This window comes from Podarcis raffonei, chromosome 5, assembly GCF_027172205.1.
Source record: "Podarcis raffonei isolate rPodRaf1 chromosome 5, rPodRaf1.pri, whole genome shotgun sequence".
Taxonomy (NCBI): Eukaryota; Metazoa; Chordata; class Lepidosauria; order Squamata; family Lacertidae; genus Podarcis; species Podarcis raffonei.
Window position 1 is genome coordinate 85,420,117 of NC_070606.1, and position 20,018 is coordinate 85,440,134.

Genomic DNA, 20,018 nt, shown 5'->3' on the forward strand with positions numbered 1-20,018 from the left:
ATGGTCCATCATCCTTTCCCAAGGCAGGAACAGACTGAGCTGTTTGTTTTTTACCTTCTTTGACGAAGGGCTCGCTATAATTAAAATGTAAATAGTCTGCACCAACTGAAATCTGTTTAATAAAATATAATTTTCTCGATCATCAGCACAACATTATGTTTTTTCTCTTCCCACCAAATAAAATACTTTGCTCTTGTGTCAGAGCAGATGCAGTCAAGATGATGATCCATGTGTGAACATTTCCGACTAAAGATGAAACAGGAAATACTTAATATTTGCAAGCATTCCTTACCTGCAATTTTATCCATTCATTCTCCGAACAGCTGTGAAACTGCCACCAGAACAATAACAAAAAGAGCACCAGACTAACATAGTGGTCAGTTTTGATTCTAGCTTTTATTGATGACCCTAAAATATGCCTCAGAATAATTAAATACTGCCCCATGGCATTAAAAATACACACAAATGTATCAAAATATTTGTATTCCGAAGATTATGTACATATCATACACTTTACAGTCATTTATGTAAACAGGAATCTCTTTTCTCCGTGTGATAAATCTTTTTTTGTAACATTTAGAAAACCTCAAATCCGCACACACACACAGTCCTATGAAATGTTAAGAGTACCCCTACTCTTAAATAGATATATAAAGGAAATAGTTCAAAGCATCTACAAAAGCAAAATTAATAATTAGGTTAGTACAAAAATGAATTATATTACATTCATATAAAAAAGTTAAAATAGTAGCCTATGGGTCATATATATGCAATTTCTTAAAAGATGGGAGGAAGTGTTGGAGCCAGCCCAAGACCTTTTGCTTCCAAAATGTGAAGCATAAGATGGTGCCTCTATCCCAATCCATGTGCAGAAGCTAACCGGCCTGGCCGCAGGACATCATCTTCTGCCACATCTGTGGGTGGCAGGTTAGCTCAGCGGCCAAAGGGCAGGTCATGTGGCACACACAATTCTGTCCTCGAATACCTTATCCCATTCCCTGCTCACTAGTATCCCTAGGAACAGAAGCGCATGAAGGATGGGTGGTGCAGCATATTCATGGATATAAGCTCTGCAACTCAGCTACGATCTTACAAGCCCACGATCACAGAACTTGCCACCTGTCCTCAGACAAAGCAGCAGTCACACATTGTGTCACCTGCAGAAATCACAGCTATGCACTACACCAGCATCGCCAAGGTCCTAATTTCTGGCTAGGCCATTGTGAACTCTTGCCCATTAACCTGGCCCACGCCCGTGATGCTAACCGTACAAGATTGCAGGTGGGTAGGCAGAAGGAAACAGGTGAGTCATTCTCTTGGCCCATGTGGTCACCGTTAAAATTGTAGGTGAAACAATAATATTAGTGGGAGAATAAGAAGCAACAGAGTTGGTGGTCCAGTGATTCAGGTACGGTGGGGCTAGTCTGTCACTGCTATCAATTCCCAGTGTCTGACATTTAACAATGAGGACTTGATTTTTAACCCTTTTGAAGCCAACGTACCATCATATTTAAAAATACAAATTAAATACATCACGGGGGTATGCAGCATATATGGTCTGATTGCTGTCCCCAGTTTGAACCCTTAGAGGGGTTATGCAGGATAGGACTTGTGTGGCTAAAGATGTGTATCCTCCACCCTGCCAGGAAAGAACCACCCATTTTATTTCTGCCAGGTAAAGCCTTTCCGCTTGCCTGGAAAGCAGCACATCATTAGGGAGGTGAGGAATATGGAGCTTGTAACCAATCCAATGTACCACATTTTGTACCACACACTTTTCTAACATAAAATAGAGCTACTGATCCGAATATCAACAGATTAACATACTCTTTTTTCCACATTCTTTTCATTCTTCTGTCAAACATAATACTAAATTTTATTTGAGGTAAGAGGAGACCGTCATCTCCACCCATTTATGTTAGGAAAGGTCTGGTTTCAAATCTCATGTTAGCCATATATTCAATATATGCCTTAATACTATCCAGTCTTTTACACCGGCTAAGCGACCAGAGGGCAAGAAGAAGAAGAAGAAGAAAAGGAGGAGTTTGGACTTGATATCCCACCTTTCACTCCCCTTAAGGAGTCTCAAAGGGGCTAACAATCTCCTTTCCCTTCCTATCCCACAACAAACACTCTGTGAGGTGAGTGAGGCTGAGAGACTTCAGAGAAGTGTGACTGGCCCAAGGTCACCCAGCAGCTGCGTGTGGAGGAATGGGAAAGCGAACCCAGTTTGCCAGATTACGAGTCCACCGCTCTTAACCACTACACCATGCTGGCTCTCTGGCAAGCCACCAGTCTCCAGCCTTCTTATGCATTTATTTGACCTCCTGCCTTCCTTACTGACATCATGACTAAGATTCAAGCCAACAGTGGAAGCCCAGAGAAGGGGAGCTTTTATGCACAAGAGGAGAATGGCTTCAATGACCCCCTGGGTAACCTCCAGCCAGCTGTCTTCTTTAAACATTAGGATACATCCATTTGGAAATAGGGGGCAGTATTGCTGGTTTACCTTACAAGGGTTGTGGTAAGAATTACTGAGATAATACAGGTATATGTGAAATACTCCTTTAGCCCTTAAGAAAGGCACTTTACAGTCTACAAATGAAAACAAATCCCACACAACTTTTTGAGAGGTGCACAATGCTAAAGAAAAAGAAATTGTGACTGTGACTTCAAAATGTGTGTATCATATGATAAATAAACCAAATGGGGGCGATCTATATCTATCTTCTTTTGATCTAGAAGGGATTTGAGTGGTGGTAGAGTCATACCCCAAATATGTTTACTCAGAAGTAAGTTTCATTGTTTTCCTTGGGGCTTATTCCGAGATTGCAGCCTGAGATAGGGCAATAAGGCTAAGGACAGATCTATCTCCACCAGCACATGACAACAATGTTGGGGTCAGATGTACAATGGCGCATAATATTTGAAGCGGTAAGAAGAAACCCTTTGATCCATCTATACTTTATGGCCTGCGGTGACACACTTGTGTGAGTTAGGTACTGCATATATATGGGTAAGACCAAATGTCTGCATTGAGCTAATCCAATCCATTACACCTCTCTAGGAGGCAGAGCAACAAGAGGGTGTGATAGACCCACAACATTTGTCCCACCCAGTGTGTATGAGTGTCACATGCAAAGGGATTCAAATGCTGCCATTTTTGGCACACTCACAACTGCCAAGTGATGTTCACTTAGATGCTGCAGATACTGTGCTGGCCAAATTCATTCAGATCAAAATGAATACACAGAGGTGCTCGAATGTGCTGTCCTATGGAGAGCTGGATGTAAAATCCAGCATCTCACAGAGATATGGGTGCAACCCTGCAGCCAGCCGTTTCTCAAACTCCAAGAGATTAGGCACTAATGTTTGGTCCCCCCTAACCCCCAGAAATACACCTGAAAGCTAAAGTCTGGTCATGGTTTGGACAATGCCAAACAGATTTAAGTTGAAACTGATCCTCAAACTTCTAGAAAAGAAATAGTATAAAAATAAAGAGGAAAAATAAGGGGGTTGCCACCTCACCTATTTGTTTTTGTCACTTAAAATCTTGTACAAAAGGAATGCTAACCTAAAATATTGCATTTGTATAAAACCACAAAGACTTCTAAGAGAAAAATTTTAAATTATGTATACATATAAAAAGGCCTTCTCTAGCAACTAAAAATTTTCTTCTTTTTTTCCAAGCAGATGCCATTTTGCAGCTCAACCAAGAATCACATTTCCCCTCGTCTATGAGCCTTTGCTGCCACAGCGCCACCTTCCTCTTCTTCCTCTTCCTCCTCTTCTTCCTCATAGTTCTCATCACGGCCTTCTTTATGATTATTTTCCTCTTGGACTTCTTGCTCTTGCTCTGCACCTTCACTCATTTTTTCTTCAGCCTGGCAGCATGAGAAAATAATAAGCCCAGAACAAAGATAACAAAAGAGAATACTATTCAGCTTTTTGGAAAACGTGTATTTGATGATAAAACTCTGCAGCATTTGCTATGGCGAAATATTTCTTAACACACACACACACACACACACACACACACACACACACACCAGTCATAGCACAGAACAAAACAGAATTATTGTGCTACTGCAGGCTGTTGAAATTCTATGATTACTAAAGCCTTGAACCGAACTATCCTCTACTGGGGGAGATCAAGTTTTGACAAACAGCTGGAGCAACATATTGTGGCTCTTTTAAGACTCCCTTCAACCCTATTGCTATAAATTCTTCTAAAAAGAATACCAATAATTACACTTGAGGTTTGGGCCAATTAACCTGTCCAACATTGCCAACTGATCACTTATTGTTTGACAAAGGTCAAATAGTCCAGGGAAACAAGAATGCCCTAGTGTTCTTTCCACTGCATCACGGAGGCCGTTCAATAGCAACTGCAAGAGCGCAAGCTGTTTGCTCCTCAGCCTGGAGTAGTCAGGGTCTAGGGCTGCGTACAAACAACCTGCTTGCAGCACAAAACATGTTGCGTTTCCTCAATCCAGAATCAATTGTGCTCACCCTCAAAATGCTGCTAGATTGATTCCAGATCCTGCTGTCCACAAAGCTGGGTGCGATTACTTGATATGCCTTTTGAAAAGCCTCCTCTTCTCTTGACTAGGTGACCCATGCCTTCTCCTCCCTACACATGCCCCAGGTGAATTGGCAAAGGAAGTGGCGATTGCAATCTTGGCATATGCTTACCCACACTGCCACTGGGCAGGTGAATGCTCCCATTGCTAGGAGTGCCTATATCTGTTTTCAAATGAACACACTGTGGGGTAATGAACTTTCCTTTCTAGAAAGCTTTCCTTTCTGGAATGAAACCAGTTTGTCCTTTTTCTCATCTTATACGTAGACCAGTAGTGTTCTGCAGACATCTCTGACCTGGATATTCAAGGAGCAGGAAACACACAAAGCCTCCCTTAACCACCCGTTTTATCGAGAGTCCCCCATCTACGCAGTGTGCCTACATTTTCATCATTTTCGCCGTATGGCTCCTCGCCGTTGTGATCCCTCTTCTTCTCCTCGGTCAGATCTCCCTGGGCCTGAAAAGAGAAACATATGCCCAGTTGGAGGGGAAGTAAGAACCCATTCGGAGCCACCTGAAGTTTTGTGGCCATTCATTCATTGAATTTATATCCTGCTTCCTTCCATTTCTCTCTCTCTCTCTCTCCCTCTCTCTCTCTACCTCTGGAACTCAAGGTATTGAGAACAGGTGGTTTTTATACACAAACAATTCAGTCCAACATGACTGCACAACCTCTTTGGATAATTAGTTTAATTATCCTCCTCATTTAATCCCCACAACAACAACAATCCTGTAAGGTAGGTTAGGCTGCTGAGAGGCAATGACGGGCCCAAGGTCACCCAATGAGTTTCATGGTTGAGTGGGGATTTGAACCCTCATCTCCCAGGCCCCAGTCCGGCACTCTAACCACTACGCCACACTGAAGACATACCTTTGCAATGCATAATAGAGGAAGAAAACATTCAATAAATACATATGCATATAGGAGGACCCAAAGTGCCTTGACCTGCAGAAAAAGGGGGATTTTCTCCTCCTATCTCCTAGAATATGCTTTGGTTCATTTCCCAGCCGCAAGAACTCAATTGTACTCAATATATTCCATTTTCTTTCTCCCATATCCTACAGGGAAGGGTTGCAGTTGAGTGTACAGCAAATCTCTTTCTTTTGAACTGTTTTTAATACAGTGTTTTTTTAATTTAAAAAAATGCTGTAACCAGCCTTGGGACCGTATGGTAAAGAACGGGTAAGGAACTTAAATAGTAATAATACAGATATATGCTGACAATTAAGAGAGCTGCTGCTTTGGCTCTTGTCGATGTTAGCGTACTTTTCCATGTATAACATGCCTCCATGTATAAGACGCCCCCTATTTTGGGACTCAAATTTAAGAAAATGGGGGGAGATGGCACAGAGTTGTTCAGCTTTTTGGGGGGGATTACCCAGGGTTGTTGGGCTTTTTTAAGGGGGCATTGACGAAAATCGCCTCCCATCTGTCCCATCGCCAGCAGAAGCTGCCAATCACCCAACCAACTGCCAGAGCGTCAACCAATCAACACCACCCATTGACGCAGCAACCAATAACACACACAATAGCCGCTGACAGCCATGGCAACAACCAATCAAACATCCACCCTATGCACTACCCCCACGACCCCCCAAAAGACGACCCCCACTTTTTAGCATGATTTTTAAAGAAGAAGATAGAAGAAGAAAAAGAAGAAGAAGAAGAAGAAGAAGAAGAAGAAGAAGAAGAAGAAGAAGAGGAGTTGTTTGGATTTGATATCCCGCTTTATCACTACCCGAAGGAGTCTCAAAGCGGCTAACCTTCCTCCCCCACAACAAACACTCTGTGAGGTGAGTGAGGCTGAGAGACTTCAGAGAAGTATGACTAGCCCAAGGTCACGCAGCAGCTGCATGTGGAGGAGCGGAGACGCGAACCCGGTTCCCCAGATTACGTGACTACCGCTCTTAACCACTGCAACACCATACTGAAAAAAACATAGACTTATACACGGAAAAGTATGGTACTTATCATATTTTTAGCACATTCTTCCTCCAAAGCACTTGTGGTGCATACATTCTGCTCCCCCGCCCAGCAATAATCCTCACAACCAGAGAAGTGTGTGTCCTCAGGTTCCTTACCTCTTCTTCTCCCTCTTCCTGGTACTGCTCATCCACATTGTCTTCTTGCTGATCAGGGTTACCCACCATCTGAGGACAAACACATTCCATAGCTAATATCTCTAAAAATCATGCACTGACTTACTTATTTAAAATCAATTCCAGGGCATCCAGGAGAGGCATAACTACAAAAAAGAAGGATGCAACATGGCAAGGATTTGATTTCCAATGCTCACCCTTCACCAGGAGGTCTGTGCAGGTATAGTTTTGTTTTGTCTTTTAGCAGCAATTACTGTTCCTCTACCGGAGTTTATAGTTAAGAAACCAACCATAGTTAAAGCTAGCCACAGTTTTATTACAACCAGAACTTAGTCATCCTGGACTCCCTTTGGGGAGGAAGAGCATGGTATAAATCTAACAAATTAAAATAGATTTGTGTAACATAAACCCGATGTTTCTACATTAGCGTGCACTCAAAGCAGCTTATGCATTTTGCAATCAGTGAGCAAGTGACCAATAATGGATGCAATAATGGAATACTGAAAGGTATAGTTTTTGTAAAATATGCAGGGATTTATAACATGTAAAATGAACCATGGAAAGAGAAGATTGATATCTTAAAGATGTAAAATTAGTATTTTAAGTTGTAAAACAGAAAACTTAATAAAATTCTATATATACAATGCAAAAAAAGTGACTACATTAAGAGGGAGCCTGGAAGAGGCAGAAATTACCATTTAAAAGCAGTAGTAAGGAAAGACATGCTTGCAGCATAACCCTATATATGAGAAGTAAAATCGGCCGTGTTCAATGGAGCTTATTCTAAACTATGCTTTTAGCATTCTTTTGACATTGGTCAATGAAAGTCGAAGCATTTAAAGCACATAAAAAAATCCTGGTTACAAGAGAGCCCATTGCCACAATAAAGACTGGTGTCAATGCAACACTGCACTGTGGTTAACGGGAAGAGGGGAGCAATTCCGGAGCTTATTCTTGAACATTTAAGCTTAATAGGACACTACCCAGAAACCTGACATATGCTGCCCTGAGTAGGATCATGAAAGGTAAAGGTACCCCTGACCATTAGGTCCAGTCAGAGACGACTCTGAGGTTTGGGCACTCATCTCACTCTATAGGCCGAGGGAGCCGGCGTTTGACCGCAGACAGGTTCCGGGTCATGTGGCCAGCATGACTAAGCCGCTTCTGGCGAACCAGAGCAGTGCACGGAAACGCCGTTTACCTTCCCGCCAGAGTGGTACCTATTTATCTACTTGCACTTGATGTGCTTTCGAACTGCTAGGTGGGCAGGAGCTGGGATCGAACAACGGGAGCTTACCCCGTCACCGGGATTCGAACCGCCAACCTTCTGATTGGCAAGCCCTAGGCTCTGTGGTTTAGACCACAGCACCACCCGTGTCCCAGGATCATGAAAGAGAGGTGTAAATAAATGAAGCAAATCAGCTGCGGCAAACTTCACATGTGGTCATTTTAGGAAATTCTCCTTGTTGCAGTTGGAAGGAAGGTGTGGCAGAATGCAAAGCAGAGCAACCCCGTGGAAGCCTAATGTAATGGGAAACCCACTTTTGTCTAGAAAAAAACCCTCAATGACCAGCAAACAAGTCATGCGTTGCAATGCATTATGTGTGAGGTGAAATGCCTATTTGCAATGGCTATTTCATACATGCAGGACATCCCTAGAAGCTGCAGCCTTTGTTTGAAACAGGGCCTCCACTTGATAGCTATGGCCTTTTGTATACTGACCACTAAATGTTCCTCCATTTCAGGGTTCCCTTGTTTTGGGTTATTCGGCTTCAGTTGCTTATTCTCGTCAGGCAGGTTCTCTTCCCTCTCCTGCTCTGCTTCCTCAAACTCATCTTCCCCTTGATTGTTGGGGTCATCAGCTGGGTTGACATCATCCCCGGCTGTCTTCTGCATTTCAAGAGAATTTCAGTAAAGAATAAAGTGCATTTCACAACAACGTCGACTTAGGTCCATATCCAACATATCACTCAGATCTGCTTTAGATTTTCAAGAGCAGGCAAAGTTACAATCTATGGGTTGTACTCAATGAAGCCCTATTCAGAGTAGGCTCACTGAAATTAAGTCATTCCCATTAACGTCAATGGGTCTACTCTGAGTAGCATTGGTACTAGATACTACTTTACATTTCTGATTTTTTATTTTTTATTTATTTATTGAATTTATATACCACCCTATACACGGGGGTCTCAGAGCCATTCACCACAAGGAGACATATACCCAGATGCAAATCTCCAGCGGCTGCAAATTAAAAAGTCTGGTGGGCACCCAGCCAACTCTCAGCTGTTGAACTGAGTGTATGGGATGGCAGCTTAGAGACCCAAAGGCCGCAGGATCAGGGCCAGACTTCTTGATCCTTAAAGCAGCCCTGTGAAGTAGGTCAAACCAGGAGAGAAAGTGACTTGCCCTAGTAGGTTTAATAAAGACTTACAAGTTAGTACACCCAGGGTAATTCTTTACAGCATCCACTCCCAGTCAAGGGGCACCACTATAAGAGGAGCAAGGAGGCAGGTGCTCACTGTGTTAAAACTGACAGGGCCATAGTGATCTGAGCACATCTCTTCCTACTTCCAAGCTTGATCCATCAAGCCTGTGTAGCATAGCAGCTAAGAAAGCCCAAGAGAGACTCCATCTCCTCAGAGTATTGCGAAAGAACAATGTCAATCAGCATTTGAGGATCTCCTTCTACCGGTCAACAATAGAAAGTGTCCTTTCATACTGCATAACGGTGTGGTACGCTGGTTTGACATCAACTGATAGGAAGTGCCTACAGAGGGTGCTGAATACAGGACAAGATATTATGGGCTGTCCCGTGAATCCACTGGATGAAATAGCGGAAGAACATTGCCTCGGGAGAGTGAGGAAAATTCTCAGGGATGATTCACACCCTGGCCGGCACTTTCTTGATCTCCTGCCCTCAGGCAGAAGATATAGAAGCATGATTATTTGCACCAACAGGGTAAAGAACAGCTTCTATCCGTGGGCTGTTAGGCTGCTGAATGAAAAGATAACAACAGGGCAACTGACACTTCCGGGTTAGCGCCAGCGCTTAATGGCGGATTTCTCCCGGAGCTCCGGGAGAGATCTGCTTCGTGGGTTCGGGTCCTGTCAGCTACGGCGGAGCGGGGACCCTCAAAAATCACAGGCGCGTAGCCTGTGAACTGGAGACTCGGCGGGCACCTTTGCGCCCCCCCGACGTTGTGAAATAGCCTTTTTAAAGGCTAAAGATCAGCGGAGGGTGTGTGGAGCGGTGCTGAGAGTCGCTTTCACCCAGCCTGCGAAGCGAAGCCGCGTCGCCATTAGCGGAGAGCGCTGACTTCTTCCCGAGAATTTGGATTAAAAAAGAGCAACTTTCCGTGAGTAGGATTGAGCTTACATTAAAATTGGACGCTAAAATTAAAGAAATTGGGCACCGAGACGGACAAGCACTAAAAAGGAAGTCTGCTTTCCGTTCTGCAGCAAGATTAAAGCGAAAGGCATTCAAGCTGTAACTTTTGACAGGAGAATTTGCGAGCTAAGAAATCCAACACCAAGTAAAGAACTCCCTCCCCAGAAGGCAGGAGGGGGGGGGGAGAAGACTTTAAAGAGATTTCCTGCCTGTTTTAAAAGAAATTGAACTGTTTACTGCTGCTCCTCTACCTGGGGGTCGGACTGCTGGAGGAAAGGAACCAGCTAAGGACGGTTGTTACAAAAAGGTTAGAAAGTAACTGTAATATTGACTCTGGCTACTCTCAACTTGAAACATTCTATTTTGCTATATAGTAAGTTATCTGCAGGATACTATTGATTTGGATCTTTTATAAAGAAAGGGACTAGGAGGGCTTTTGCCTTTTGGAAGGTGTGGGAATAACTTGAAGTCTAAGAACTGACTTTACGCCCTCTAGTGGATTTGTGAATAGTTTCAGCAACAAGTGGAATTTAAAACCTGAGAACTTTTCTCTTCTGACAGCTTAAGAGTGTGGGAATGACCTTGAGTGAAAGACTTTGTTATGGCAGATGGTAAACAGAAAGAAGACTCACAAGAAACAACTTTGAGATCTGGTAGACAATACAAAGTCGACCTTTCTACGCAAAGAAGGGCCTCTGTATCAGGGGCCTCGGGAACTGCAGCTGTCACAAAGGCAAGAGTGAAAACAATGTCTTCTGAGGAAGCGTTTGCAAAGGCATTGGGAAAAATAAATGACTCTTTAGAGGAACTAAAGAAGCAAGGTGCTGAAACAAATAAGAAAATTGAAGAAATCTCTGGGAAAATTGATTTAAATACTAAAAGTATAACTGACCTCGGGAACAAAGTGAACTCCAATGCAGAAGCAATTGGGAAATTACTGGAAGATTCATCCACAACACGAAAGATAGCTGAGGAAGCTAAGGAAATTGCTACTGCTGCTGAGGTAAAATTTCCACCGGTGTACAAGAAACTAGATGAGTATGAACTGGCACTTTCTATGCAGGATATGCAACGCAAGGAGAAGAACTTAAGGATCAGACTTGTGCCGGAAAAGGAAGGAGATAACTTGGTGGATTACCTGACAAAAGAGTTTTCTGACTTTTGGAAGCAGGAGCTGAAAGAAGATGAGTTCAAGATAGAGAGTGCATTTAGGTTGGGAATAAGGCAGAGGAAGAATAGACCCAGAGACTGTCTGATAACTTTAAGAACCAAGGAAGAGAGAGATAAAATATTGAACCTGCACTACCAAACAACCCTTCGAATTGAAGATTTTTATATTGAGATCTTTAAAGACATTCCCAAAAGTATTTTGGATGCAAGAGGTCCTTACAAGGATTTGGTGACACTGCTGAAAAGGAACTACATACCATTCAGGTGGGAGTTTCCCCAAGGCCTGTCTTTTAAATACAAGGGGAAGAAAAGAAGAATAAAAACAGTGAGTGATAAAGACAAGTTCCTGGGAGAACACGAAGAAGACCTACAGAAAGAGACCTATCCAGGAGAAGGACACCCTTCAAGCAAGGGATCACTAGATACGGACACAGAACCACCGACAAAAGACGAACAACAACTGGGAGCTGTAGGAGGAAGCAAGTAACCCCATCATGGCTTTGCAACTTCTAACCTGGAATTGTAACGGTCTAAACAATCCCCGAAAAAGGAAAAATATATTTCATGCTCTAAAGAAAGACCAATTGGACTTGATTTGCCTACAAGAGACTCATGTGATAAGAGTACACAGAAAATTATTAATAAACAAGAGACTGGGACAAGAATTTATATCTTCAGACAGAGTAAAAAAGAGAGGAGTGGTGATCTATGCAAAGGAAAATCTGCAACCGAAACAAATCTTTAAAGATGACCAAGGAAGATATTTGGCAATTGAAATTCAATTCCAAGGAGAAAAATTTTTGATAGTGGGAATATATGCACCAAATGAAGGGAAAGCAGAATTCTTTAAGAAGTTGCATGAGACTTTAATGGACTATATGGATTACAAATTAATCATGATGGGGGACATGAATGGAGTAGTTTCAACAAATATGGACAAAGCACAAAGACAGGTTGTTACAAAAGATGGAAGACTACCAAAAACTTTTTTTGAAATGACTGACAATATGGACTTGATTGACATTTGGAGAACAAAACACCCATTAGAGAGAGAGGGAACCTTCTTTTCTGAAGCCAAAATGACATGGACTCGGATTGACCAAATTTGGGTGACTAGCAGTATGGCGTCGAATATAAAGAAAGTGGAAATCTGCCCAAAAACTCTCTCCGACCATAACGCAGTAAAGATGGTGATGAAGCAAACAACAACTGGTTCCTTCAGATGGAGAATGAATGACACCTTATTTAGAGACGAGGAGATCTGTAAAAAGGCCCAAAAAACTCTGAAAGATTATTTTGAAATTAATTTAAGGACTAAAGTAGAAAAAAGAATAGTATGGGACGCAAGTAAAGCCGTGATGAGAGGGTTCTTGATACAACAAAATACATTAAAGAAAAGAAAGCAAAACGAGAGGAAAGAGAAAATTTTGGAAAAGATAAAAGAAGGGGAAAGGAAATTAAGACTGAAGCCAAAATCGCAAGAGATTTTGAGAGAAATTAAACTGTACCAAACACAATATATGGAACTGATGAATCAAGAAATAGAATGGAAAATTAAACAAATGAGACAAAAGACTTTTGAATCTGCAGATAAATGTGGCAAGTTATTGGCTTGGCAAATAAAGAAGAGACAAAAACTCAACACGGTAACAAACCTAGAAGTGGAGGGAAAGAATATATGCAACCCAGTGGAAATTAGGAACTGTTTTCAGAGCTACTTTAGACAACTGTATACACAAGGGCCGCAGAAAGAAACAGATATACAACAATTCCTCGAGAAAAATGGGCTGAAAAAGATTTCGCAGGAAAGTAAGACGATTTTGAACCAGGAGATATCAGCACAGGAAATAGAAGATGCCATTCAAAACACGACGCTGGGCAAATCACCTGGACCGGATGGATTGACTTCCAAATATTACAAAGTTTTGAAGGAAGGACTTATACAACCTTTGAAGGAAGTCTGCAATGAAATCATTGAGGGGAGAAGGGCACCAGATACGTGGAGGGAGACCTACATCACACTTATACCAAAGACAGAGACTGAAAAGACCCAACTTAAGAACTACCGACCCATCTCGTTATTAAATGTGGATTACAAAATTTTTGCTGATGTTTTAGCAAAGAGATTGAAAAGAGTTTTGATGGAGGAGATTCATGGGGACCAAGCGGGCTTTCTCCCGAAAAGGCATTTGTCGGATAATGTAAGGAATATAATTGACATTTTGGAGAAGCTGGAAGTGAATATAAATACTAAGGCTGTTTTGATATTTGTGGATGCCGAGAAAGCCTTTGACAATATATCTTGGAGTTTCATGTTGAAGAACCTTCGGGGGATGGGGGTAGGCCAAGGGTTTGAAAACGGTATAAGTGCAATATACTCTGAACAGAAAGCAAAATTAATTGTAAATAATGTGGTAACAGAAGAGTTCAAGATTGAAAAAGGGACACGTCAGGGGTGCCCTATCTCCCCATTACTTTTTATATCGGTCCTGGAGGTTTTGCTTAATATGATTAGGAAGGACCAGTTGGTCAAAGGGGTTCAGGTCGGAGCTAAACAATACAAATTGAGAGCATTTGCAGATGACCTAGTACTTACTTTACAAGAGCCAGAAGCTAGTACGAAAAGAGTTTTGGAAATAATTCAAGAGTTTGGTCAAATGGCAGGATTTAAATTGAATAAGTTAAAAACTAAGGTATTGGAGAAAAATTTAACACAGATTGAAAAAGAAAGGTTTCAGAATGAGACGGGGTTGACTGTGGTTAAAAAAGTGAAATACCTGGGTGTGAATATGACAGCTAAGAATGTGAATTTATTTAAAGACAATTATGAAAAAACTTGGACAGAAGTGAAAAAAGACCTGGAGATTTGGTCAAACTTGAAGCTTTCCTTGTTAGGCCGAATTGCAGTTATAAAAATGAATGTATTGCCAAGAATGTTGTTTTTGTTTCAAGCATTATAAATAATGGATAAAATGGACTGTTTCAAGAAGTGGCAGAAAGATATATCTAAATTTGTCTGGCAGGGCAAGAAGCCCAGAATAAAATTTAAGATATTAACGGATTCAAAGGAAAGAGGGGGGTTTGCCCTGCCAGACTTTAAATTGTACTATGAAGCGGCAGCTTTCTGCTGGCTAAAAGATTGGCTGCTTCTTGAAAACACAGACATTTTGGATTTGGAAGGTTTTAACAATATTTTTGGGTGGCATGCATATCTGTGGTATGACAAGGTTAAAGCGCACAAAAGTTTTAAAAACCATATTGTCAGAAAAGCACTATTAAATGTCTGGGTCAGATATAAAGATTTGCTGGAAAATAAAACTCCTAGGTGGTTGTCGCCAATGGAAGCTAAGGCAGTTAAAAAGTTAAATATGGAGTCGAAATGGCCAAGATATTGGGAAATTCTGGAAAAGGAAGGGGACAAACTGAGATTGCAGAGTTTTGAGAAACTAAAAGGGAAGGTGAGAGATTGGTTGCATTATCACCAAATAAATGAAGTATTTAAATTGGACAGTAAAATTGGTTTCCAGGTGGAAAAATCAAAATTGGAGACTGAATTGTTAGAATCCAGTACTAAGAATTTGTCAAAAATGTATAATCTTCTGCTGAAATGGAATACACAAGATGAAACGGTTAAATCAGCTATGATTAAATGGGCTCAGGACATTGGTCATAATATTTTGTTTGCTGATTGGGAAAAGTTGTGGACGACCGGGATGAAATTTACGGCATGTAATGCCCTAAGAGAGAATATTATGAAAATGATCTATAGGTGGTACATAACCCCAGTCAAGCTTGCAAAGATTTACCATTTGCCTGACAATAAATGTTGGAAATGTAAGGAAAAGGAAGGTACATTCTTTCACCTCTGGTGGACGTGCCCGAAGATTAAGGCATTCTGGGAAATGATCTATAATGAACTGAAAAAGGTATTTAAATATACTTTCCCCAAGAAACCAGAGGCCTTTCTCTTGGGTATTGTCGGCCAGGGGGTGTCAAAGACAGACATAACTTTCTTTATGTACGCCACAACAGCAGCTAGAATACTCATTGCGAAGTACTGGAAGACGCAAGATTTACCCACACTGGAAGAATGGCAGATGAAGGTGATGGACTATATGGGCTTGGCAGAAATGACGAGCAGAATCCGAAACCAGGGAAAAGAAGCGGCGGAAGAAGAATGGAAAAAGTTTAAGGACTATTTAAAGAAATATTACAAAATCAATGACAGTTAGAATGATGTTGGACTAAAGTAAATGGTTACTATCAGTAATGGTTAAGACAAGGAGAATAAAGATGATTAGCTTAAATTTACAGTAAAATAAGGGAAGATTTGCTGAACAATTGATTAGAATTTGGAATACAGAAACGGGAGGCATGAGGAAGTCGAAGAAGAAAAGTTTAAGAAATTAGGACATGAAATGGTACTTGTTTCTTGTTTTGTTTTTTGTCCATTGTTTGTTTATGTATGTTTTGTTTGTATGAATATAAAAATTGCTTAATAAAAATATTATAAAACAAAACAAAACAAAACAACAGGGCAACTGACTTTCGGGTTTGGTGGGTGTGCGTCAGTAAACGAGGGGAAATAAAACTAAGAGAGCTGAGTGGGGGGTGCTTGGGCAATCTCACTGTATACAAGTTGTACAAGTGACAATAAAGTATTTCAATATTTCATTTTCAATGTTCAGCTGCAAACCAGGAACCCCTTGGAGACAATCTCACTCCTGCCATGAACTTAAGAAACTGCCTTATAAACAAGCCACCCTCTCTCACCTCAACCTTCGCTATGTGGAGAGAATAATTGCCTGTCTTGCCAAGATCAGCTGGCTTTATTGCTGTGTGTGTGTGAGTGTGAGTGAGAGAGAGAGATGCTTGACTGCAGTCTAAATTGAGCTATTAAGTGGCTTTTGTTTTAAATTTGTTGCAAATCACATTGAAGTAGCATTTGCTTAGAAAGGCAGGATATAAAACCGAAGATAAAGGCATATGTGTGTAAAACAAAACATGAAACGCTTTGACGACATGAAAGTGCTATATAAATGCTAGCTGTTATTATTCGTACTTCCTCCCTAACCCTTCCTTCCTTGAATTCTGAAGAAACTGATTTACTATTTCAAGATACGGCAAGATTCTTGGCCTACTTTTTTGTTCTCTGATGTTACCACACCCCATTTATTTATTTGTTTTTTTGCTTTTAACACAGGACCACCAGCCTCAGAGCCAGCTGATGAGGAGGGCTCTGCAATGTACTGCTGAATGGGCTCCTGGCCACCATCGTAGTTTTCCCAAAATGCAATGCTCCAAACATTCTGTGGAACTGTTGTTTTTCTTAAAAAAAAATGGCTGTCACAAAATACCTGGGAAAACTTAAGATGGTGGCCCCAGTCAGTGTCACCGACAATCCCAGGCAGTACCTCTAGGCCAGACAAGCCTTGCTTCTGCCTCTGTTACAAGAAAAAGCACCTACAGCATGGTGCTTGACACACAATTACTGATTTAGCTAGATTCATGTCTATTGATGTCTGTTATAGAATTGCCCCAAAGTGCAATTTTAAAATATCAATGTATGCTATTCCCACTCACCGGTTCTTCATTCTGCTCGCTCTCTGCTCGGTGGTCCAGTTCATGATCCTGTTGTCCATTTGCATTATTGTGGTCTTCTTCCTCCGCTTCATCTGGGTGCTGGTTCTGCCGATCGTAATCTGATCAAAGGCAATTCAGATCATTCATTCAGCCCTCCTTCCATTCAGAAAGGCCGCGTAAGCGGAACACAGTATTTGTAAGCCACGAAAGGAACAGCTTCCATGTGCAATTCAAGACGTATGAAAGTTGGATAATGTGTACAGAGAAAATTTCGGCAAAACAAGATAGAGATGAATGAGCCCCTCCCCTTCTCCACTGGCCATGAAATCCAGAAATAAGCCAAGCTGGGCTTTACCTGCTTTAAATATGGCCAACTCATTGATTGCATTTTCAATTACACACATGTCCTATTTCAAAGACAGCGTTAAAGACAAGGGTTGGAGAGAACGTCACTTACTTTCTTCTTCTTCCTGGGCACCTTGTTCTTCTCCTTGCACAATATCCTGATCCAGGTTGTCGTAATGGGATTGGTGGCTGGAGAAACATTATACAGAGGGGTTAATTCGGATTCACAAGGGGATTTTTATTGTTGTTAAAACAGGGGTGGAGTACCTATCGCCCTCCAGAGGTTGTTGGACTACAACTCCCATCAGCCCCTGCCAGCATGGCCAGCATGGCCAGGGATGATGATGATGATGATCATCATCATCATCATAATTTATTATTTATACCCCGCCCATCTGGAACATTAAAAGCTTCCCTAAACAGGGCTGCCTACAGATGTCTTCTAAAAGTTTGGTAGTTATTTTTTCTTTGATATCTGGTGGGAGGGTGTTCCACAGGGCGGGTGCCACTACCGAGAAGGCCCTCTGCCTGGTCCCCTGTAACCTCACTTTTCACAGTGAGGGAACCGCCAAAGGCCCTCAGCACCGGACCTCAGTGTCCGGGCAGAACGATGGAGGTGGAGACGCTCCTTCAGGTATACTGATGATGGGCAATGGGGGTCCAGCAACAACTCAGGGGCACACATCCTCATGAGAAAAGATGGAAGACCAATGCCTGCCATTTGCTCCTTTGTTGGGGTTTGGGCCAACTAGGCACCTCTTTGTATTACAGAATGTGTTGGTGAGGAAGGTAGCCTTCCCCCATTGCGGGCTGCACCTCCCACTTTACATGTTTTGCCACAGCAACACAATGCACCCATGCGGAAGTACAGGGCCATTGCTAGCTGCACTGTGAGTGTGAGATGGCAAGAGAGGGTGCTCTTTCATGAGTGGGAAGAATAACCCAACCCAGGACACCAAGTGAGTGCGCCCCCCCAGAACACACACACCTGTTCCCAGAATCCTCTGCAAAGTGCAGGGTTTCCATGAGGGGAACTGTGATAATGAATGCAGACTGGAGAGATGCATGTATGCAAAACCTTTTGCTCTGAATGGCTGAAATGTTGTTCACTGTACAAATGCTAATAATAATAATAATAATAATAATAATAATAATAATATAATTTATTTATACCCCGCCCATCTGGCTGAGTTTCCCCAGCCACTCTGGGCGGCTCTCAATCGAGTGTTAAAAACAATACAGCATTAAATATTAAAAACGTCCCTAAACAGGGCTGCCTTCAGATGTCTTTTAAAGATAGAATAGCTGCTTATTTCCTTCACATCTGAAGGGAGGGCATTCCACAGGACAAACACCACTACCGAGAAGGCCCTCTGTCTGGTTCCCTGTAACCTCACTTCTTGCAATGAGGGAATTACCAGAAGGCCCTCGGCACTGGATCTCAGTGTCTGGGCTAAACCATGGGAGTGGAGAAGCTCCTTCAGTTATACAGGACCAAGGCTGTTTAGGGCTTTAAAGGTCAGAACCACTATTCCACCTACTAGGCTTTCCCACCACTGGCATGTGGCCCCTGCAAGACTTCCCTAGAGGGAACGTGGCCCTGAGTCAGGAAAAAGATCCCCTGCTTTAAGGCAATATAATGCAGAAAGGATTCCTGACACTTGAAAAGCCAGTTTGTAGGTGCCCATGGCGAACGCCATTTTCTAAATGCTTGCTGTCAGGACATGGCGCAGGTCAGGGAATGGCCTGCATCTTTATCCTGCTCCACTGGCAGCAGCGGAGAAGTGGGTCAGCCTGCACCTCCTCATGGGTAGCATATCAGCAGCCTGATCCCCCACAAAGGCCCTGACCTCCCAGCAGGGGTTTGAAGAAAGTACCAGAAGCTTCCAGAAGGTTCTGGCAATTCTAGTCACTGTCAAAGTCTGAGGCAACCTGAGCTAACCTCCTTTCTCAGAGGCCGACAGGAGCCAAAAGTGCATTTTAGAAAGATAACCTTAGGCGGTGTTTAAATTGCTCTTCGCCCTGCTCTGCCTGCCTGCGCAGTGTCAGCTCTCGCTCCTGAAGCTGCTGCTGCCGTAGCAACTGCTCTTGTAGTCTCCCCTGGTGCAGAGACTCCTGGTGTTCTCTGAGGCGATTGGCCTCCTCCGCTCGCTGGACGGCCAGCCGCTGTTGTTCCAGCTGCTCCTCGTAGGCAGATTTGTATCGGGTTATCGTCTTCACCTTCGGTGGTTCCTGGGCCAAGACAAATAGCTTAAAGTAAAGACCTAAGTAAGAAAAGGCTTAAGTAAAGAAAGGCAGAACGAACCGCAAGAGCCGTAGCTCAGTGGCAGAGCATAGGCTTTGAATGCAGAAGGCCCTGGGTTCAATCCCCATCACCTCCACTTAAAAGAAACATGTAAAAGAAACATGTAACCTGTTGCAAGAGCCTGCTGGGCTATACAGACTGAGGATCTGGTGCCAAATAAGGCTGCTTCCCAAGTTCTAATATCTTGCTAAGTGCACCAGCTCCTGAACTGAAAGAACCTGTTCCACACTGAGAATCACAAAATTGTAGAGTTGGAAGGGACCTCTATGGTCGTCTCAACCAACCTCCTGCAATGCAGGAATCTCAACTAAGGCATCCATGACAGGTGGCCATCCTATCTCTGCTTAAAAACCTCCAAGGAAGGAGAGCCCATCACTTTCTGGGTCATCGTGAGGATTTAAAAAAAAAGGGAAAGGGGATTAACGCCTCCCTGAGGGGGAGAAAGGGAGAATGAAATATTGCAAATAGATTAAAACAGTAGCCTTTTGGCCACTGTTTTGGCCAGGACCCTCCTTTATCAATGAGATCAAAGCATTTCAAGCGTT

The 20,018-nt window shown here is 42.5% G+C and overlaps 1 protein-coding gene across 2 annotated transcripts in view; it reads right to left on the reverse strand.

The window, feature by feature from the left end:
• Positions 1–2,920: 2,920 nt before the first annotated feature.
• GOLIM4 (golgi integral membrane protein 4) overlaps positions 2,921–20,018 on the reverse strand; it is a 66,646-nt gene continuing 49,548 nt past the window's right edge. For both annotated transcript variants that reach the window (XM_053390469.1, XM_053390468.1), the window contains 7 exons: positions 19,162–19,400; positions 17,281–17,357; positions 16,824–16,942; positions 8,405–8,572; positions 6,665–6,733; positions 4,965–5,039; positions 2,921–3,884 (listed from right to left, as the gene is read on the reverse strand). In XM_053390469.1, coding sequence (XP_053246444.1) covers positions 3,720–3,884; positions 4,965–5,039; positions 6,665–6,733; positions 8,405–8,572; positions 16,824–16,942; positions 17,281–17,357; positions 19,162–19,400 — 912 coding nt within the window. In that variant the 3' untranslated portion in view covers positions 2,921–3,719. The remainder of the gene's footprint in view (positions 3,885–4,964; positions 5,040–6,664; positions 6,734–8,404; positions 8,573–16,823; positions 16,943–17,280; positions 17,358–19,161; positions 19,401–20,018) is intronic.